Raw genomic sequence first — 23,959 nt, 5'->3', positions numbered from 1 at the left:
CATTTTATTTGCTTATAACGCTCCTGGTTCCATCACTAAGATTACTATAAGTAAAGTGGCGCACTATTAAGGATCTTAAGAGCTTCTATGGGAATTTCAACAGAAAATTCTCACTTTAAGTCTTTTAAAAGTGCACTAAAAGACTTGTTTAATACTTGGTTCTATAAAGCAACTAGTTTGCTTCTTGGGTAGTTACTGCTTTCCTTAAATTTTCAATCCATAAAGAACAAGATTAAACAATTTTTTTCTTCATTCCGTTTATGACCCAATCGGTTTTGAATTTAGTAAGCTTATTACATAAAATAAAAGCCCACATAGTATAAAGTGAACCTGTAGCCAAACCATTAAGCCACATCCTGAATCATATAACCCGTAATTGTCCACATCGGTCAGATGCCTGCATAGGCAAATTGCTTCTAGATAGGGGAGTTCATTCTAATAGTCAGTGTTGTCCTAAAGGGGTAAATCTAAAATTCATAGAGCATAACAGAGATATATGTTTCTGGATCTAAAGCTAAAGATTGAATTGAAGTAATGAAGGGTACTACTTTAATGAATATCTCAAGTTGATGGCTTGATCTACAAAAAAAAGAGAAAAACATAATATTTTTCGCAAAGGTTTCGGTATTGCAGTGCGGTTTTCCTCTGTGATTTAATCGAAATACATGTCCTTGTTTTAATTTTAAATTCACTCAAAATTCTATTTTGTCTCTGAAAATTTATTAGCTCTAATACTTTCACTACGAGGGTATTAAGTATACAAATCTAGAACATAATGTTCAGTGGTTCTTCAACAGCAACAATGAATATCTTGGAGTTTATGTTCAGAGACAAAACCACATTTTCCAGTGTGCTTAAAATTGAAACAATGAATAAATAAGTTTTCTGTAGTTCTTCTACGCATCTTAATTATTCCTATTGATACTCTCAAGAAGGATCCTCAATGATCCAATTTAATTTTTGTCTTGTGAAGAATATTAGTATTGCTTAATTTTCATTTGATTTAATAATGACAATAATATTTATTTATTCAAGAAAATATTATTTTAAATCAAATTTATTGTAAAATCTTCAATGTCAATTTTTAGAGCACAGTAATGTGAAAATGCATGGTACATTGTGAAAGTTTTGCATGTCAAAAGAGGATGTTAATGCTGGCTCACTCGCATAATTCTCTTCAATGGGGTGGAAGTATGAACAGTAAATCATGTCTTTAAACTTTACAAAATATATACAGATTTTCACACTATCGGTGCATAGGGAATATTTAGTGATACATATATGTATGAAATATTGAGTGAATATCACTTATATGTTGATGACCCAATTTACCATTCAACGTCACTGCAGCGCGAAGCCTCTCATCGCAGAATCCCCATTATGGGAATCTTCTCCAAACGTGTATTTGTGTTAGATATTTCATGCCTAAAGGGAACACTTTCATTCACCAAGCAACTTTATACAATGTTGCATAATGGAGCCAAATATAGCATTAAGTTGCTATTTTCACAGCTACGAAAAAGTCATTAGTCAAATTAAATTTCTGTTATATTTGGTTTCAAAAAGAGGGGTAAAACAAGAAGAATATCTTGTGGTAGACAACTCGGTAACATCGATGCAAATGACTTTCATTAAATTAAAATAATATCATGTTCGTGGCTTGAGGGAGCTTTTTCGTTATATGTATCTTGATCTCGTTAAGTTCTTCGCAGGAAGCACTATAATCAATAACATCTCTGAGCCTTTTTCTTTTATGACGCGCTATTTAAATTGACATTTATATACGTTTGGCTTTATACTCAATTAAGTCTTAAAAGCAAACACTTTCTATATACTATTTTTTATTTAAAGCTTTATTTAAAGAATGCTACACTCGATTTGAATTTAAGTTAATTTAAGTTCAGTGCATTGAATGTGGTTAAGTACATTGATTCTGGATTCAAGGTTTAGCTTTTTTTTTAAATTTAAATTCACATAAGCTAGATTTTAAATTTTGTTCAGTTGATTTTATTAAGGGACACGTGGATATTTCAATTTCTAAAAATTAGAAAAATTATATTTTCAAGAATACTTCCCCAAAATTGTAAGTCATTAAGAATCCAACTTTAGTAATTAGGCAATGCCTTTAGAAATTTCTGTCTCCATACCGGGCCAAGAGCGAAACGTCGATTTTAATCTTATTTTTCTTCAAATTCGATTCTTGAAATGAGTGCGTAAGAGTTCTCGAAAAGCATTGATTTTCTTGATATTTTGAACACTTCTTCTAAATATGATTTTAGTACTTGAACGAAGAATTTTTTTTTTCAATAAAGGGTTACGTGGATAGAAAAGACTAAAAAATGACCAATGTTAAGCCCATTATAAGCTTATGGTAGCTGAGATTCTTTAGAAAAGAATTCCAAAAAAAGAAAAAAAAGTTCATTAAAATCGGTTAATAAACATTTGGGATAGAATCAGGTCAATTTCATTATAGTGTGAGTCGTGGTATAGTGAGGTAGAGGGGGAACGAATGCGACCCACAGTTAGTAAGGTCTCGATCCCAAATACGATATACTAAAATTTCATCGAAATCGCTTCGGTGAAGACATTTTCGATTATAGCGCAGGTTTGGGAACATCGAGGGAAGTGTGACCCACCATTAGAAAGGTCTCAACTTCAGCTACAACATATTAAAATTTAAAGAAAAACTATGGTCTAGTTTTCGGAATATTCGGGATCGAATTTTTGAAAATCGATTTTTCGATTAATTGGAGCTTCGATTAAATCAGATGCAGTTAAAAATTCAAGAGATTTGTAGTATTCCACGAGGGATTTCTAAAACACAATTTTTTTAAATTCTGAATTAGAACCGAAGGTATGGTCATTTGAAAATTCAATTTTTGACTCCTTATACTTCTGGTCAGAGGTGTCGTGGGAGCCTATAGGGGAGACCAGGGAAGAATTAGCCAGCAAATGATATTTTTCATTGCGTATAATTTGTAGAAAAAATGTGTGGATCACGGTGACAAATATTTCAATGAATGGGATGAGAGGTGTTTAATTGGAATAAATTCAATTTTTGACTCCTTATACTTCTGGTCAGAGGTGTCGTGGGAGCCTATAGGGGAGACCAGGGAAGAATTAGCCAGCAAATGATATTTTTCATTGCGTATAATTTGTAGAAAAAATGTGTGGATCACGGTGACAAATATTTCAATGAATGGGATGAGAGGTGTTTAATTGAAATAATTTCCTCAATATTCTTTCTAAGGCACACTATAACATCTCACTATCTATTACCATCCGTGGCTAATACTGCCCCGGCCTCCCCTAAGTTTTGTTTTTAATCTAAAGCTATTAGTACTGGCTATAATATACTAAAATTTGAGAACGATCGATACCTAATTCACATTGTCCTATTAAGATTTACCTAATTCAAGATCTAATTTTAAGCTCTGTACAAAGTACAACATTTATCTGAAATTTCCATAAAACGTTTTAAAAATTCAGCCACTGGGACCTGATATATTTATATTTTTGAAAAAAAAAATTTACTTCTCACTTAGTGGATGATATTACACAAAATAGATTGAGATTAGAATTAAGGCTTAATTTAGCTTCATAATGGATTTGTAAAGCTAAATACAGTAGAGTCTCTTAAATCTGAATTTCTCAAATTCGAACGCCGTTTGGATTCAAAATGTCAATTGTGCGGTTATGTTACAAAATTCGTATTCTAGGTGAATGAAAATCATATTTATGTGCTTCTTCCTGAATGGTTACATACATTATGATCGTATAAAATGAAAAGAAAGTGCCACTAAGACTTGCGAGAAAGTAACGGGAATTTGATTCAAAGTACAATTTAATCTCACACAAATTTCGTTAGTTTTGAAAAAATCGTTCGAATTTGGGAGATGAGAAATGTCAAAAATACCCCCCGAACATTCGAATTTAGGAGACTCTACTGTAAATATAACGGTAAGGTCCAATTCTGTTTCAAAATAGGAGAAAAAAAAACACATTTATAAAGCTATCCCAACTCAAAGGTGCTCCACTTCCCTCTATAAGTTTTTGTCTGTCATTTCTACTACCAATCATTAGGATAAGGAAAATTGAGCGTACTGTGAGAGAACATAGCATCCTGACGTAAATTGTACATTCTTATAGAGCTTCTTTGTATACAATTTCTAAATTTTACTTCGAGCTTTGAACATTGAAAATCTATTTTGTATTTACTTTCAACATTCATAGAAATGCGTTTAGTTCATACACCCGAGGGATTGTTGTTTACACCTGCTAAGAAATCCACTGAACATGTTTTCCTAAATTGCAGATGGGTATGTAACGTTATCTTCACATTTTCGGAATATTCTATATAGTTTTGATACTGGATATATTTTGCTCAATTCTAAATATTTGTATAATTTGTTATGCAAATAATAATAGATCTTAAGTTTAATTTTGGTCGACGTCACAAAAATATCTACCACAATATTTACTTGATTTATAATTACAGCAGTATGATACGTAGTGTGTGTTATTTACTTGTTTTTTTTTAAGAATTTACTGCAGTGCAGAAGGTGAAATTCTTGTAGAAACTTTTGCTTCTGGGAAAAAGAGTTGAAAATTTAAATTCACTTTGCACGAATTTGTTCAAAAGAAAAGAACTCAAAGGTATATCTTTCTGGTAGTCTTGTCTGTGGCATAAAACGACAGACAACATTAAGGATCTCGAAGTTTGGTGAAGAGGTGCTTTTCGTGTATTACCATCTTCTACTTTTCACAAATTAAGGGTTAGCAACTGGATCTTGAATAAATTTTCCTTCATACAAAGTGTTGTATTCGCCTGGTGAACATAAAGATTAGAGAAGGTATGAGGAAGTTGAGTAAAAATGAGGGTAAAAAGGAGACTCTATAATCTTATTAAATCCTTTTTAGGCATTTTTTCCTATCTCTAAAAAGCCTTCTAATATATAAAATTTATCCATAGAGAAGTTATGAAAGGCAAAAGCCTGAGAATAATATTGTTCTGATATTTTATATGGGGGTTCTCATGGATATAAGAAAGCAAATTGAGATGGTGTGGAAGTGAGGAGAAAATTGAGCGAGTGAAGAACAGCACAACTTGTGGAAAGAATAGCTGTTTCTGCTACATATTTTTCTTTTTGACATATATAGAAAAAAAAAAAGTTTAAAAAAAAATTCTATCCGTGGTGATATAAAATGTGTGTGCATCATCAACCCCAAAGGCACGAATATATACATGTAGAAGTATATTTTATAGTGAATGCAATTCTCATGTACTCCTACTCCAGGGCAATGGATGGGAATCCTCTCGCTTTTGAGGATGCACCAGAAGTGCCATCCGGAAGGTGGGTAAAGAAGTGCAAAGAGGAGCTTTGGAAAATCGACAAGAGAAAACTTATGAACATCAACAATATATACATCTACTTTGTAAAACGTATTCGAAACAAAATATAGGATATGTAATATCCTTGTATAGAAGACTATAGAGAAAACAGGAATAGTAAAAGAAAAATCTATCAAAGCACAGAGGAAAAGTTTTTCCTTATGGAAATATATATTTAAAATAATCACATTTAGCATTGAAATGATTTTACTTAAAAAGCTTTCAAATAAAAGATTTTAGACAGTCTAAAATTTCTAATACAAAAATAAACATCTTTGCTTCATTTTATCATTTCGATTCTGATATCTTAAAAACACTACAAATTTGCTGAAAGACTTATTCTGAGGTGAAACTTTCTTTCAAATAACAAGAAATTGTAAAAGATTGAATCCAGACATGGAAAATATATAAAGCAAACAAACATGTGAAAGATCTCTGAGAAATATTTACACAAAAACTTTTGCAAAGTTTTGCACCGAACATCAAACTCATTGTGGCAAAAAGAACTAATATTTATTTAATTCTGTAGGTAGATATTAATTTAAGTAATAATAAATATTTAAGGGAAGGTTAGAGCACTTTAACGAGTTTGAATTCTTTTCGTATATTAGGGAAATCGCGCTATTTTAAGACGACGGCGACGCAAGCTTCGAACAAATCATTTTTAAAATGTGTTTTAAACGAATTTGGTTTATATACACGGTAAAAACTTTTGGACACTGGCCAAAATATTGGAACAAGTTTTCCTTGGAACAATTTTTTTTGGAATCAATTTGTACCTAGAGAAGATATTTGTTTGTTTCAAAAAATTTTCTTTACAGTTGCAACAAAATATAGTTATAATTTTGTTAGAGTTTTCTTTTGGAACCGTTTTGATACGGTGGAATATCTACAAATTTGAGTTGATTTCGTTTTATACAAAATTGTTCCTGAAAGTTGGAATAGAATTTGTTGCACTCGGCTGTTTTGTTCCCTCTGTCAGCAACAAATTGGTAAATTTAAATATAACAATATTATTTGTACATCTGTAATATATTTGTTCCAAAAATTTTCGATGTCCGTGGACGAGGTAATTTTTGGAACGAAATTGTTACTCATATGGGGAATCTTTTTGTTCCCATTGTCGGGAACAAATTCGTGTAAGAGATTTCATCTTACAGTTAAAGCCTATACTTCAGTCGAGATGGATTTCGGTGGCGAAAATTCATAAGGAACATCAAATAAATATCAACTTGAGAGTGTTTTATACAGACGCGTGTATGACGAAATCATATGCGAGTACTGGCAACAGGGGAGGAAGGGAATCTCGAATTAGAAAAGTGAAACCATGTAGCACGAAAATTGCCATAGATTTGGCGTCCTCCTAGCTTCGGTGACGGGTGACTGAGTGTGAGAGGAAGGATACGATTTTATACTAGACGAGCTATTTTTTGGAACAAATTCGTTACTAATATTGGGTATCTTTTTGTTCCTCATAGAAAGTACAAATTTGTACCAAAAATTTTCGGTCTCCGTGGACGAGCTACTTTTTGGAACAAATTCGTTACTAATATTGGGTATCTCTTTGTTTCTCCTAAAAGATACAAATTTATTCCGAAAATTATGGTGTCCGTGTGGACGAGTTAATTTTTGGAACAGATATGTGCCGAAATTTTTTACCGTAGCTAGTTCAACGTCTAAAATATTCCGAAATGAGCTATAGATAAAATCCATTAAGAACATAGAAAAAAATTAGTTGTCCGAAGCTTGAGTCATTCGAATGTAGCACGCTTCCATCGACTTGTCAGAATTTCAAGTCCATAACACGATTTCAACGCAGTTTTAATCAATATACAAAATCACCAAATTCTACTAAAATGTATATGATTCACTAAAGATAAAGGGAACCAAGATGGGTAGACTAAAATGAAAGGATTATATATATAACTTCCTATCTTTGAGTTCGAGTAGTAATAAAGGAGACGAATTACGGGAATTCAACTGATAATGTCTATGAATAAATGTTCAAAACTTAGCTTTATTCTTCTATGCTAACATGTGAAAAAGAAGATATGAAGATAAGTACCATCCCAACACCTTGTCTGCCTATTAATCCATCATGAAGCATGTCGAAAACCCCTCGTACAATGATGCGATGAAAGCAGTAGAAAGCACACATTAAAATATTTAAGCCATTATCATGCTGAAATTCACATCACACCCGGAACAGTGATGGAATAAATGAGGCTCCCCTTGCAATAAACAGTTTAGCGCCATGCTCAATTGTTTGTCATATCGCAACTCCAACATCGAAAATCTACCATCCGGTTGAAGTATGAGGTAATTCCTTCATGATGATATTTCACCACCCCTTTTGGACATGTTGTGAAAGCCCAAAGGATGCTCAAATCACAATCACCCCTTGTTTGGTATAACAAACTACCGCTCTTGAAAATATATCGTTCTATATGGTAGACCTCCCCCACTGACATTTTGCTCAGTAAATCGACGTGTAAGTGAAGCAATTTTGTGAAATTATTATTGTGTAATTTATTGCAAATTTGACAAAAAAATAGGCAAAATAACAGCTGGATATTCGTAGTCCATCTGTTTCTAGACAAAGAATCCAAGCAGTAAGAGATCACAAGTTAGAGTCTTCGGTAAACTTTTCTTAAGACGATGCTGAGAAGCATAATAAGCCAGTTACAGGAGGACTCTTACTCCTGGTTTTTTCCTTCTCCCTTTAAAGAAATTTTTAATTTTTATTTTCTTCTTTTACGACTTACTTGTAGGCATACATTTCGACCATTAAATCTAGTTTAGACCAATATGTCTAATTTTTAATTATTTTTAAATGTATTAAAATTATTGTAGAAAAAACAAAGACGATAAATTATCTACAAGGTTGCAAGCTAGACTCTTTAAAAATAAATCATAAAACAATTATTATTTAAAATATTATATTTCGAATTTAAGACTTTGGGGCTTACACGCAACTCTGCCGAAATTTGATACAGTTACCTTACTGATATCAATACTATGCAAGTGTGAGTTATTCAAGTGTATTTGATTATCTATTAATAACTGATTTTATCTTAATAATTTTTATATCTAATTTATCAAATTTATTAAATCAATTTTGAAACGGTAAACAACAAAAAACTCTGTGGAAAAGGAAAAGAATTCACGAAATACTTATTTAATAGATTTCACAAAAACACTTTATGCATCAAGCTATTCAGCAGGATAATAATTTTTTAGACTTTTGAATTAAATTCATGAATTAAAGCCTTCCAAAAAAGTATTTCCATTTTATTAGTACGTTTAATATTTTCCGGTTCACAACAGGCGAAATAAATTTAATAGATCTAGTGAATAAATTATACTATGATTAATACAGTGTTAATTAATAAGCAGACATAATAATAAGAATTATTCATTTATTTTATTTTCAATTATTTGATGTTATAATGGTTCACTACTAATTTAATAACACATTTCGAAACAAGGAATATTGATAAAACGACTTTCCATTTCATAATTTCAAATAATATTGGTGAGTCAAAGAGTGGAGTAATTTTAAATTTTATTGCAACTTGTTCGCATTATGCTTTTAAGTATTCATTTAAGTAGAGGGTGGTGAGTTGTGAGCAGCAAAAGTGATAGGGCGGTATGTTTCAACTATGGAAGAATGCTGTAAATTTAATTAAAACTAACAACACGAAAATGATCAGAATATTCAGAAGAGCAGAAAATTAAAATATTTAATATACAAGAGCATAAATTTTATGTAAGAGCAAAGGATGTTTGTGGTATTTTTCGGCAATTTATGTTGAAGGAGAGAATAATTGTGTGTCGGAACTGTTAATCGAATATTAAAAAGAAAGAAACATAATTTAGTTTAGCTTTAAAGTATTCTTGTCTCTTGTAAAGTAAGATTGTATTCAGACATCGCAGTGCAATCATCATTTTTTTCATTCTCATTAAATGATATCGAATGTTTTAATCGGAAGATGGTGGAAGGGTTACTGAAAATTTTCCATCGATATTTTAAACCATTTTAACGATGAAAAATAAAGTAGAGGGTAAAGATGAGATATTGGATAGCATTTAAAAAAAACTTCATTTCTAATATTATACTGAGAATCGATAGGAAATCAAAGAGACAAAATATTCTTGGTCTTCACTTATCGACAGTTTTTATTGCTTAATCTCATGGAGAAAGAACAATATATTTTAAAGGGTCACAGTCGAAGTCTCGAGCGCCAAAATCCCGAAAGCCAAAATTCCGAACGCCATAATTCCGAAAGACAAAATCCCAAATGGTTCGAAATCAAAAATAGCCAAAATCTCAAAAAGGGTTAAAATCCTGAACGACAAAATCCCGAAAAGTTCAAAATCCCGAAAAGTTCAAAATCCCGAAAAGGTCAAAATCCGGAATGTTAAAATCCCGAACGTCAAATCCCGAATTTATTCGAAATCCCGAATAGCCAAAATCCCTAAAAGCCAAATTCCCAAAAAGATCAAAATCCCGAACGCCATAATTCCGAAAACCAAAATCCCAAATGATTCGAAATCAAAAATAGCCAAAATCTTGAAAAGGTCAAAATCCCGAATGTTAAAATCCCGAAAGTCAAATCCCGAATGGGTCGAAATCCCGAATAGACAAAATCCCGAAAAGCCAAATTCCCAAAAGCCAAAAATCCGATTTCGGCTTTCAGGATTGTACATTTCGGGATTTTGACCCATTCAAGATTTCGACCCATTTCGAGATTTTGGCATATCGGGATTTTGGAGTTTGGAATTTTTGATTTCGGGATTTGGGCTTTCGGGATTTTGGTGTTCAATATTTTGTCCGGCACCGACTTTCGCATTTTCAGATTTCTATCCTTTCGTTGATCTTCGTACCAACATTATTCCATTTATAAAATTGCTTTTTAGATAAAATTTCAATCGTTTTGAATGGTCCTTTTCAATAGAAATACTTTTAAAATAATTGAATTATACGAAAAGCAACACAAGATAGCCAGATTGAGGGAAGTACTTGAATGTGTACTATCACTAATAGAAAAGGATGTTTTTTTTTATATAAATTTTGTGTATCCAACCACCTGAATTTTGATGCAAACAAACTGGGAGAAAACCAATTTCAATGTTCTCTCTATGAGTATTTTGTTGAGCTCAAGTACATGCCTGGCTGCAAAATTGATGGTTAGCTTTGGGAGTTTGAAATAGGATTGTGGTAGGGTAGTATATCCAGACATTCTACAAGTGAAACTTATCATTTGCTATAACACTTTCTACCGCTAAGCTCCAAAGGACAGATATATTTTAGCATCAACATCTTGATAGAAAATCTTTCAAATTGAAGTACATTTTCACTGAAATATTGATGAAAATCTATTTTCCCTGTGTCATCAATATGAATGGAAATTTCACAAATAAGAGCATATATGCGAAGGACACGACATCTTCTTTGAAGATGACCTAACTTTCGACATTCATTGCACTGCTTTTATGAATTGAAAGAAACCCCAAATTTCTTTTTAATATACTTGCCCATTCAATTGCCCATTAATAGAAACTCCCATTCTTAAAATTTAGAATAGAATGAAAATATGATCTGAAAATTATTCTAAAACTTTTGGGGAATTACAGAAATGATAATTCACTTTTATATCTGAAAGTGCACAAGGATTTGATTTACAGTATAAAAGTATTTATGGCACATATCGTAAAGCCAATTTATTCACCAACTCCAAGGACTAACATATACCCTGTTTTCAAGTGTGTTAGGTAATATATTTGAATATTCCATGAAACGTCTCTGTCGTCATGATAAATGGATTAAAATGAATGCATTGAAATTAATTTTGCAAAAGGAGATTTATCCTATATATATATACGCTCGAAGACTTTCATCTTCTTTTGTGTATTGATTCTTCAGTGTGTTTCGTAGAGATATGACGAGACCCATTCTTTCTACAATGAAAATCTCTTCACCCCAGACTTGGAGTATTTTCCCATGGAAATGCTATTATGGAAAAGGCGCGTAACAAAATGTTTTCTTTTTGACGCCTTCCACCCAAAATTTATCCTGATTCCTCTAGTGTCTGTTATTTCCTCTTTCTGTTGGTTTAATTAACCAAAAGTGTAAATTCCCTTTTCGTATTTCTGGGGTTTAAAACATAATTTTTTTTATCGCATCGTGATCAATTCCCAAGCGCTTCAAGATTTTTCAGTACTCCCTGATACAGAATTTCATTTACCACATTTATGTCCAACGAGATTACATTTGGAGAATGCGATCTTTAGGTAAAAATAGGTTTTTCTTTTTCTCTGCTTCTTTTTTCTTATTCTTATTCTTATGATAAGATACTTTGGTCAAAAGACCAAGGGAAACCAAACCAGCGAATCATGAAATAAGAATCTCTACAATATTTATGGAAAGAGTTATCGTGTTATAGGAAACATTACTTCTATATTTAATAAAATTAGGGTATATTAAAGTAAATTTAAATTGATAATAAATCTTTTTTCGAATAATTATAACATTACCTTCCTTTGAAAATTTGTTATATTTCAAAGGTATAGATAAAAACCTATAAACATTTGTGTATTTACACAGAGATTCCTATATATACTTCACAAATCTTCTTAAAATATTATGTATCCTCTTCTCATTTACTCATCAATATATTATTGCATTATATGCTATCATGAGAGAAATTTCTCTTATGTCATTTTAATATAATATTAATGATGTATCTGGAATTCCAATAAAAATATCATAGAGTTTTGAGACATCTCTATTTCATTTTGATTTTATTTTAAGTGTTTTGATTTGTGATGAAATAAGTAAATTCCGCTTAAATATCAAAGAAATGATTTCCCTCATTCCTATTTGACATATCCATGTGGTATATCCATAAAATCTGCTGAAAAATTTAAATGTACAATTTTCGCAACAAAACACACCCCCCCCCTATATTATTAAATGATACAGTCAATTAATTTAAAAGGCAAATGAGTTGATTTTCATCGAGAAAATTCCAAGTTGGAATGGGATTAGAGTCAATAATTAATGGCAACACTTTTGTATTATTTACAGTCACATAACACGAACTGCCGGGTGGCTGCCGCCGGCTGAAAGTTGGGGTGGAGACGAAGAATTGCCATACGGCTGGGAGAAGGCACTTGATGAGAAGGGAAGACCATACTACATCAAGTGAGTGAATTAGTAGTCATCTAATGAGTGTGTGTATTATGTTAAATTAGTTACCAAATCTCTGCCAAATGCTTTTCATAATTAATGACCACACTTTGTGGCATAGTTTGGATACCATTATTTCAATTATAAGCATCCCCTATAATACTAAATCTGTTACGAGTATTTTGGAGGTCAATTGCTCACATATCCATTTCCTTTTGCCATCTATTGACATTTGCTCTTACCATCTCTCACACCAAAATATAGCCATTGCAATAAGACAACCACATACGAAGCACCGGATTACTATCGATGCGATGAACCTCCACCACCTCCCGAACCACGCCTGGTCATTCTTCAGAGAAGTCCTACGATGGGATTTGGCTTCGTGGCTGGCAGTGAGAAGCCGGTTATTGTACGATTCGTCACAGAAGGGGGTCCCAGTGTAAATAAGGTAATTATCCTAGAGGATTTTCCATCAACAAGTCTTACTGCTACTGCTTTTTTTCTTCTTTGCCAAATCAATAAAGCGAGTTATGGATTTTAGTTTATTAAGCTCACTTCTATTACAACAAGTTATTCATTACTATTGAATTTCTATAATTGTGTTCACATAAGCTTCTCATTTGGTTTGAATTTCACACTCACAGCTATTGTAAAGAGTTTCGTCAACAAGTATTATCTCTGATCGAGCTCATATTTACAGGATAGATGGTGTAATTACCCTTAAAAATATATCGCTGTCAGTGTCGACTCTGGCTGGATAGCTGTAATGCATTGTGAACTGAAATCTATTATACAAAATTTTAGACAAAGATTTCTTAAAAAGTTTTTGACTATTAAGCAATTTGGTGATCGATCTTAAGTAAAATTTTACTTATTAGGGGAGACCGGGATATATTAGACAGGGGTAAAATTAGCCAGCAAATGAAAATTTTCTTTGCTTATTAATTTGTGAAAAATATGCTTGAATCAGACTGATAAATATTTGAATGAAAAAAGGGGGAGTTAATTACTCTAAATAAATAGTAGTTTGCTCTATATATTCTTTCTTAGGGAAAGTACAACATCCCACTGTCTAATTCTACCTCTGACTAATTCTGACCGGTCTCCCCTACTATTTATAAAGAGTAATTAATTCTCTCCTTGTTCATTTATTTATATTTCAGTATGATTCAGACATTTTTTTATCAAATTATAGATAAAGAAAAAAATCATTTACTGGCTAATTCTACTCCGGTTTCCCCTAACCTACAGTAGACTCTCTCTCAATTGGGCATTTGGGGCGAAATGTCATCCGGTTTATCGATAGATTTGAGCGTCAAAGCCTTTGTAAATTCCACAAAAAGCGCTCAATTATAAAGAATCACGGTAAAATAAGAAGAACTACAGCGAATTTGAGCAAATTTGCTTCATAATTAAATGTGAAAATTGTCAACAAAATTTTCCGCCCGATTCAAAAAGAGCCGATTGAGTGAGAGTCTACTGTATTCTTAGTTAAAGAGGGAATCAAACAACCTACATTGATAGGCTTACTAAACTCCTCCCTGTGAGTATATCTTTTTAAACAATTTTGCAGAATTTTTTGAATCGTTTATGAATCGGTTCAAATCGGTTGAAAACCGGTAAATGGTAAATGATGCGAAAGTACTTTCAAGGTATAGTATAGCTAAGTCACGAGTTCGAGCATTCCGCAAAGCTGGAACGCTTTGCCACCCCTTTTTTTTTTGACTAATTCTGACTCAGTCTCCCCGACTTTATTAAGGAATTTTCGTAATATTTTGTTTTATATTTTATCATATTTTGTCCAACTCAATTACGTTTCCTCTAGACATACTTTTTCATTCAAATATCTTATCACAATAGCCTGAATAGATTAGATTAGATTAGATTACAGAGGGGGCGGTTCCTCGCGGAACCGCTGCACCCAGGCCTCCTTTTGGGCCCATTATGCATCCCCGGTTAAATTAATCCCCGTTAAGGGCAAGATGGTTTAAGCCAGCCCGTTTTTCGGATAAACTCCATTAAACAGGGCGGCTTCAATCTTGATAGGTCTTCATCAGACAGTACCGCTTTACCTAGCAGCACTCGTCTGATGTTGCATAAGCTGGGGCAGTCACACACATAGTGAATGACCGTCTCCTCAGTTTGATTGCATCCTCTGCACATTATGTTACATTGGACACCCATCCTATTCAGATGTTTATTTAGACAGTGACCGGTTAGAACATTAGCAATCTGCCGGGCTCTCCAGCGACTACCTCCCACCAGGTACGCTGTCCTTTTCTTATCCAAGTTGGTCATGAACAGTTTGGACACACGACAATCTTTAGTCGCGGCCCATTCCGTTTGATGAAGTTTTAATGAATCCTCCTGTATAATAGATTTCCTCATTTGCAAGGAAATCCCTACAGCAGGTTCGGGACCAATGAAGGCGGTCCTTGCCCCCGCTACCGCGAGGCGGTCCGCTTCTTCATTTACCGCTATGCCCCTGTGCCCAGGTACCCAATGTAGACCGACGTCACATTTCTGTGAGGCCGCTTCTGAATAACAAACATAGCCTGAATAACAAACATAGTATTTTCAAAGACCTCTTACTTAACAAGTTAGCAGTAAAAATTTAAAATTGTCCCTGAATATTAAGATAAATCTTTAAATGAATTGCTAAACGCTGTTTTGCATACCCCGATAAAAATCTTTAATATTAAATCAAAATACTTAAATCAAATTACTTTAATCCTTTCAGTAAAAATGTATCAAATTTCATATAACGACGAATCGTTAATGGAAATGTTGAACTTCTCAAGTTGTTTTTCTTTTTTAAACAATTTTAAAGCTGACTGCGAAGACCGTTTGAATATTTAAATACTGAAAATTATTATTTGTGCACGTGCAGAAAACGTCAATATAATATAGTCTTCAATACAGATTTTGCCATTACCAATTTTGTCATTAAATATTCAACTCAAAGCTTTAATAAAGTAAAATGCCTGCGGTCGACTTGGTCTTCGACTCGACCGGTAGACTTGTTATTTATTCAATTTTTTTATATTTGCTATAATATTTAGCGTATATGATCTAACATTAACAGCTCAATTATTCCATAAATAATCCGAATCAGTGACAATTTCATAAAAATTGATCATCATACATTTAAAAATTGGCCCACCGGTCGAGTCGAGGAACTGATCGAGTGAGGGCACTTTACCTTATTTCTTTAAAATTCCTAAATTGAGGTCAGCGAGAAAACAGTAGTTAATTAAGAGATTTAAAATCTATCTTTACAAAATCTGTTACAGTTTAGTTTAAATTTTTTGTAAAGAATTTTAATTTTTGGTAATCAATTTTAATTTTCTGTTGACTGAATTTAATTTTTTATCGCTCGTTTGTTCATAAAATTGTTTTTGTTTTCAAAAATATCTTAAACATGTGAGCTTGCTCCTCTCCACTATATTGTTGATAACTCGTTTTAAAACCATTTTATAATCTTTTTATGTTAATAGTATTCTTTATCAGTTTCCCTCATTAAAAGAAAAAACCGAATGAGTCATTCATTTTCAATTTTTCCATTCCATTTTCACTACTCTATAAAAGTCCGTCATCCACAAACTTTGATTTAAGACAATGAAAATGTGCTTATTTTCCACACAAAAATTTCATGGAACAGTAAAACTTTAATTAGGAAAAATAAAAAAAAAAATCGTGAAATTTAAATTCCGGTGCTTATAAAGCATTCATATCACTGGTGAATGCAAGAATCATTTTGATTTAAAAGTGGAATCCTGTGAATCTCACCAGGGAAGAATAAAGGAGAGAATACGAAAAGAATAATGAGAAAATTCCAGCACTTAATTCCACTGTAGAGACAGAAGCTAGTAAAGGTCATTTATTGCAATTTAGAGACATTTTCCTTTTATCCTCTACTTTAATAAACAATGGGAACTAATTGTAAATTCATTAAATTGTTGCAGCTGGAGCCCGGCGACCAAATACTCGCCGTGAATGGTGAAGATGTGAAAGATGCACCACGGGACCGGGTAATTCAGCTCGTGAGATCATGCGAGAGTCAAGTGACACTTCTGGTGACTCAGCCACCCGTGAATGGAGCCACTGGGAGAAAATCTACCCTTCTGTCCGCTGGGAAAAAGGCCAAATTGCGAACACGGCCAAGTCGTGTTCGTTTTGCAGAGAGTGTCTGTGTGAATGGAGCACCACTATTTCCGGTTTGTGGTGACATTTTCCTTTTTTTTGTAACTCGCCACTTTTAAGCTCTTTTTTATCATCCAACCCCATCCGTAAAAATGCAACATTGATTTATTCACTCATACCATACACCATTATTTCAACACCATCAGCGAATTTCCTACTATATCGTAAATCCCTTACATATGTACTATTGATATTGCGTAAAAATTTTATGGGGTTTTTCACTAGATTTAAGATCATAGGGAAAACTGTCGTTCTTTTCAACAAGATGCGGACTTTGGAACATTTTGTAATAGCCAATTCCCAAAATAAAATTATAAAGTGTTACTTCGACAAGTCAAATGATTTACAAACAAATTCATTCGACTCAAAAGTGAATTTATATGGAAATTATAGGTCATCGACTATCATTAGTAATTGAATTATACATATACAAATATTGGTTATTAAATTTATTTAAATTATTTTTATAATTTTATCTAATGTTTATTTATCCGTATATTATTATACTTTTGAAAATTTACTTTTTTGTTATCAATTCACCGTTGTTCACCTAAACATGATTTCCGAAATTAAAATTATTTAATTTGTCTTTTAAAAATAATTTAATTATAAAGATACCTTAGGGCCCAAATAAATTCAGGCTGATCCTTGAGAATATTTTAGCTTTTAATTTTTCTAGTAAAGATTTATCTTAAATGGTCATACACTAAGGGCTTATAAAGTAATCGATTATAGAGCACCTTGACGTAAATGTCTTTTACTTAATCCTTTCCTTTCAAAATTAACAGGCTAAATATTATCGAGAATCAGCCTGTTTATTTGGGTTCTTGCGCGGGTTTTTAACCAAATGTTTATCCATAATGCTTGACCGTTCAATTAGCCATGTTTTTAATTAAAGTATAAATTGATTGTATAAAAGCAATTGGGTAAACACGAAAAATCTTTGCATACAAAAGCTTGTTGTTTACATAGTCCAGATCTTCGAAAACTAGGCTAAACCTGTATTCTTTAAAACCGTCTTCAGACTAGAGGTTTAGCCCAGTTCCTGAGAGTCGCAAAACATTAAACAGCAACCAATTGTATTGTTTCAAAATGTAATACGTCATTTGCCCTTAATTAATCCAATTCTAAGTCAAAATTTTCCAAAAAATCTTGACTTATAAGATATAAGAGAAGTTAAGCTATATGGCTAAGCCTTAGGTCTGAAGCCCGTATAAGGATCGCTTTAACTATTGTTCGTATTTTTCGTTTCTTCGCTTTAAGAATATTCGTCTTTTAGGTCTTTTAAGTATCCAAAATAAGGTTTTTGGCTTTACATGCGTTCCCGCTGCATTTGCGGTATTTATTATGATAATAGAGCCAAGTTATTTAGAATCCTTCAAAGACCCTAAAGTGGTCTTCAGACTAAAGTTTTAGCCCAGTTCCCGAAGTTCTGACAATCATAAATACCCAGGATTTTTATTGCTTTTTGGGCTTTTTGAGAGCCTAACAGGTCATTCATCTTTAATAATCCAAGCCTAAGTTAAATTTCAAAGAATCGTGATTGATAAAAAAATAAAGCAGTTAAGCCATATGGCTAAGCCTTTAGATCTGAAGCCCGTATAAATCGCTATATCTAACCATTTCAACTTTGGCTCAGATTCCTGATTTGCTAAAAGGTTTTTTTTTTTTATATTCTTAAACTAAATACATAAAATTAATTACTTAACTGCATCAAGCTGTGAAATACATTGAATTACTTCTTACTTTTCATTAATTTTCCAAGACTTCCAAAAAATTTTAAAACAAGAAATAATTTTGACAGTAAACTGTAATGAAGACTAAACTTCTATAAAAAATAATATCAAATAATTCACTTTCAATTAATTCAACTAATTCAATCAATTAAAACCTTAAATTTGGTTGTAGCAAAAATTATATTGAGAAAAAGTCGAAAATTGTTGTAAAGGCGTGTACACATTCACAGCGAACAGACTGGGCTTTCCTACATGGTCATTGCTTTTTTACGCCTTCATTGCTTTTTTACACGTAAAAAAGATACTCAAAAAATTGCGGCACCAAACCAATTTTTGCAACAATTTGATGTTTTTTCCGTTCTCTGAGACAATATTCTTTAAAAAGAAAATGATGTATTAGTGAAATTTGCCAAATGTAAACACCTCGATAAAGATCAAAGAGCAATTGACCGATCAATTGCTTTTTGCTCTTTGCTCAAGGTACTTATAATCGGAAAATTTTACTAATATATCATTTTCTTTACAAAGAATATTGTCTCATAAGGCGTAAAAATATTAAATTAGTGCAAAAATTTGTTTGGTGCCGCAATTTTTTGCGTATCTTTTTCACGTATAAAAAAGCAATGAAGGCGTAAAAAAGCAATGACCATGTAGAAAAGCCCAGTCTGTTCGCTGTGATTGAGAACAACTTTTGACAAAAATTACTTCCAATGTGTAAAGGCCTTAAGTTTTAATGATTCTTTGTACGGCAATATTTTCAAACTTCCAGTACCGTTTATCTTGAAAGATATCGAATTTTTAAATTTTCTGCTTAACGTATCTTGCCTCTAGTTCTCTGTAAACTAGAAAAACAATATTTTAGAAGTTCCAGTCAAAATTCCGAAAAGTTAAAATCCCGGAAGCAAAAATCCTGAATTTTTAAAAGTATCCTAGCTACTCCCACGATTGCGCTTACTGGAGGAAAGGGGAAATTTTCTGTGGTTAAGGAAATTTTCCATGCAGTATTCACCGTATAATTTTGCCCCTTTTAGTATTTTGAAGATTCGGGATTTTATCTTTCGGAATTTTGGTCCTCGGATTTTGGCGTTCGGGATTTCCTCTGCTATCGATTAAGAACTTCGAAAATTGTGAAAAAAGGATGAGACGTATCCTTTATAATTGTGATATCCGCTGATAAAATACTTCATATCCGCAGTTAGGATACAAACGATTTCCAAAAAACTCAAGTCCACCTCACTTTCCGTTTTCTCTCTAAAAACTAAATTATTTTATGGATAATCAGGCATTATATTCAGCAACTAAGAATCACAAAAACTTGAATAAAAGCAAGACTTAATGTTATCAAAATTTTGAGTTAAAAGCTTAGATTGAATAACTGAAAGCTGGTAAATTATCCTGAATGCCAGAGGTGGCAAAAATATGCTCTTTTTGTCACTCAAGATCCATCCAATAGAGTCTGATGAAAGACCATGCTGGATTTAAACAACTTATAGAGCCAGGATATACTGAAATATCTCAGAGCTTTTCTATAGCAATCCACTCTTCGTGCCATACAAAATGCGTTACAATCCACATGGGAATGCGATGAAAACAATGATTTCTATGGCCTCATTCAACACCATTCAACAGCAGACTATCAAAAGGATATTTATCATATAGTGCCGTATCTCTCGTTATACTAACATATATATTCATCTTGGTTCAACAGTGGATTAGTCACTTTTTGGATATTTCACCACAGCGGTATTTGTGGACGATGTGGATTATATTCACAACAATTGCTATTTGTGCTGTGCATATACAGAGTTTTGGATAAAGTTGAAGGGACTTTCATACAATTAAACCAGACTTAAAGTAAGTCGGAGCATCTACTTTGATTTTCCGTACAGAAACCTCATATAAAGTGTTGTAAAGCACTATGGATACATGTTGAAGATTGTAGCGTTACCTCTATCAAGTGGAAAATGGAATAGAGGAGAAGCTATTGTCTCTCTGGGAAATCCTCAAGTTCCTTTTGGCATTCACTGAACTACCCAGCAATTTTATGTGAAAAGTAGTTCTCGGTGGATGAAGGATGGCATCTCTCTCTTGGGTGAGGGGTTTCTCTCGTATTCATCTACCAGTCGACATGATGGTAAACAATTGTCTTCCCTGAAATTAATCGTAAGAGTGGTAGATGGGAAAAGAAGCTTCATCGTAGCCATACAGTCAAAAAAAAAATCAATGATTGTTTAAGGATTATATGATTCGCTAGAGATAGACTTGGAAAAGGATTGAAGGACAGTTTCAAATTGATTTCAAGGAACATAGCAACAGTCAATATAACATCTTCAATTCATATACGAAAAGACGACTTGAAAAGGAAAATCGAAAAATATACCTTACCCACCTATATTTCCTGTGACCACATTGTTAATTAAATTTCCGCCTCTCCAAACACCCCCCAAAATGATGGTTGAAGAAAAATTTAAGGTGGCAAAGATTGCAACACGGAAACCGTAAAATTTTATTATTGATCTTTATTGCGATTAATAATCGATATAAGTATATTGGGGAGCAAATTCAATATCGTGCCCATTAAATTGAGAAAAAAATATGGTGAAAGGTTTCAGTAATAAAAAGCCAAAAAAAGGTGAATGGCAAGTCATACAATAAATATAAATTCGAGAATAATTTTAAATAATAGCAATAAATTTATACTGCACTGCACATTGAGTCAAAGAAATAAAATGGGAAAAAGGAAGTACGATAATCTGGAAAAGCTAATGTTTTTTGTTTGCTTCTATGAAGCATTAAAAAAATATGGAAAATATTTAATGAGCTTTCATACTTTGATAGATACAACTTTTAATTGAACTTCAATGGTTGAGAAATGAAATTTAATAAAAATCATCCCTCTTTGTGGATATTTATTGCACTATTAGCATGTAAAAAATGATATATAAATTAAAAATACAAATAAGCAATAGAGACTATTATTTTTTATTTCTGAAATCAATGAAGAACAATTTTGATTTTCTCTCAAATTTCGGCTGTTTAACCAAATAGTGAATAAATTTTGTACATTCTTTTTGATTCCGGTTGAGATCTAGAGGAAGATCAGTAAAGGATATTGATTTGTGGTTAAAAACCGAAATGATTAAATTATTAAATAAGTATATAAGTAAATCGTAATAAGTAAATAAAGCTCCCTTCATACCTTGAAATTGTTATCGTGTAATGAATCGTTTTCCTATATCCTTATTTTTATATAAAGATATTTGAGCGTTATTTATAAATTTATTCTTAAGATCTGAAGATAATGTTTTGATTTTTCATTATTAAAGGTAGGAATATCGTGAAACCTTTAAAACGTCCGAAAATTAAAGAAATCTTTGGGGGGAGGGGGTGAAAAAATCAAGGGATTATAACTGCTCTCTCCGTGGAGTTCGAGCAGTAAAAATGGATTGTGGAAACTGTTTTCTCGTGGAGTTCGAGCAGTTAAAATCGTATAATTTCATTAGGTGAGCCATATCTTACGCTTTAAACAGTAAATTAATCAAAATTTAACAAATATAGCATAGGTCATAAATTAACTTTTAAACTCATATTAGCAACAATTGAAGTGAATCGTTTTAAAATTTTAATGTAAGGTAAAGTGCCCTCACTCGACCAGTTCCTTGTCTCGACCGGTAGATTTATTTATTCAATTTATTTATATTTGCTATAATATTTTCCGTATGATCTAACATTAATAGGTCAATTACTCCATGAATAATACGAACCTAGTGACAAATTTATAGAAATTGACGAAATTGACCATCAAACATTTAAAAATTGACCCACCGACCGGTCGAATCGAGGAACCCGGTCGAGTGAGGGTACTTTACCTTATTATGATAGAGTGAGAACGGTGAGAACATATTTAAAGTACCGTCGTTGCGGGTGACTTTGCACTCGGGGGGTGACTTTGCACTCTGCTGTTTGTGAGACTTTGAACAATTCTAGCACTTATTGATAGTCTTCGCCGATCCGGTCTACCATGTCAAAGTATATAGGGATATGTTAAGTACCAAGTAAGGTACAATGATCCTCAAAAGGATTCTTGTAGTTTCAGTAATAGTCAATGAACTCCTAGTATAGGTATTTTGTCAAAAAACGACTCCGCGAAAAAGTTATCTGAAGATGCAATTCCAAAATCGATTTCAGAGAAGTAAATTGCCCAAATCTATTCTAAATTTATCTGGCTAGAATAATCCACTTCGATTTTGTTAATTATTTTTAGTAAATTCCTTTTTTTCACTATAGTCTTCCTAAGAACGCATGATTTATATTATAAAATTGCATGTAATGGGCTTTCTTAAGCTTTATTATAGAAGTATTTGGCTAAAAATTATCCAATTTTTTTTATAACTTAAGATAAAATTACCGAGATCTACAAGATAGTGTGGTCGCCATCTTGATTTGACGATTCTGTCCGCCATTTTGAATAACTGTCTAAACAAAAAACTTATCCGATTGAGCTGAAATTTTAGAATGTTCTGGCTTATGTCAAGACCTTTTCAGAACATATATAAAATCCGATCTAGGTCAAGCGATTGTCTGGGTACTGGGGCTCTAAGTTCAAAATTTTGACATTTTCATTAATACAGAACTACGGAGGGCTTCTTTTATCGAAATCATCACAAAAAAGGCAGTATTATCGTTAGGCGATGAGATCTAAATAACAAACAAAAAGAAAAGTAATGTTTTTCTTTATAACAGCATATTATTTGAAGATCTGAAAAACTTTTGCAAAGAAGAAAAAATAAAAAAATAAATAAATGCACTTTTCATTTATTTTTTTTAATTATGTAAGAGTAAATAAATATATAAAATAAAAGCCTCAACCATTTCTAATGGTTACTGAGGCATTTCGTTTATGTTTTAAAATTCAGGATTAGACAATAAGAGCGCCAAAATATGAATATTTCTAATTTTTAAACCTTGAGCCTCTGTATCAAGGTAAATACTTGACGTAGACCGGAACGTAGATACGTTCTGAAAAGGTCTTGATATCAGCTACAACATACTAAAATTTGAACCCAATCGAACCTGTTTTAGATTTTGACATTTATTCAAAATGGCGGACAGAAACGTCAAATCAAGATGGCGATCATGTCATCTTGTAGATCTCGTGCATCTTACCCTTAGATGTGAAAATCTTCATTGTCGTTTATTATCAGAAATTGTTGATTTTTTAGTATTTATTAAAAAGTGCAAAGTCACCCGCACCTTATCCCCAGTGCAAGCCTTTTTTCTTGATTTTTTTAAACATAGTAAAATTTTATTAAATTAATGCTAGTGGCACAAAATCTATTCATTAACAACTGAATACAAATAATTTTACTCAAAAACCCTCCTCCCTTCACTTTAACTATCCACTTTTAGAGGGCAAAGTTGAAAAACAGCGAA

At 32.5% G+C, this 23,959-nt stretch overlaps 1 protein-coding gene across 1 annotated transcript in view; it reads left to right on the top strand.

Moving 5' to 3' along the window:
• Positions 1-23,959, top strand: part of LOC129810439 (uncharacterized) — a 171,144-nt gene that overhangs the window by 134,501 nt on the left and 12,684 nt on the right. The window contains exons 4-6 of the mRNA XM_055860926.1: positions 12,483-12,599; positions 12,849-13,035; positions 16,553-16,804. Of these exons, the coding sequence (XP_055716901.1) occupies positions 12,483-12,599; positions 12,849-13,035; positions 16,553-16,804 (556 nt within the window). The remainder of the gene's footprint in view (positions 1-12,482; positions 12,600-12,848; positions 13,036-16,552; positions 16,805-23,959) is intronic.

Source organism: Phlebotomus papatasi, chromosome 1 (genome assembly GCF_024763615.1).
Source record: "Phlebotomus papatasi isolate M1 chromosome 1, Ppap_2.1, whole genome shotgun sequence".
NCBI lineage: Eukaryota > Metazoa > Arthropoda > Insecta > Diptera > Psychodidae > Phlebotomus > Phlebotomus papatasi.
This window is presented reverse-complemented; position numbering and strand designations above follow the sequence as displayed.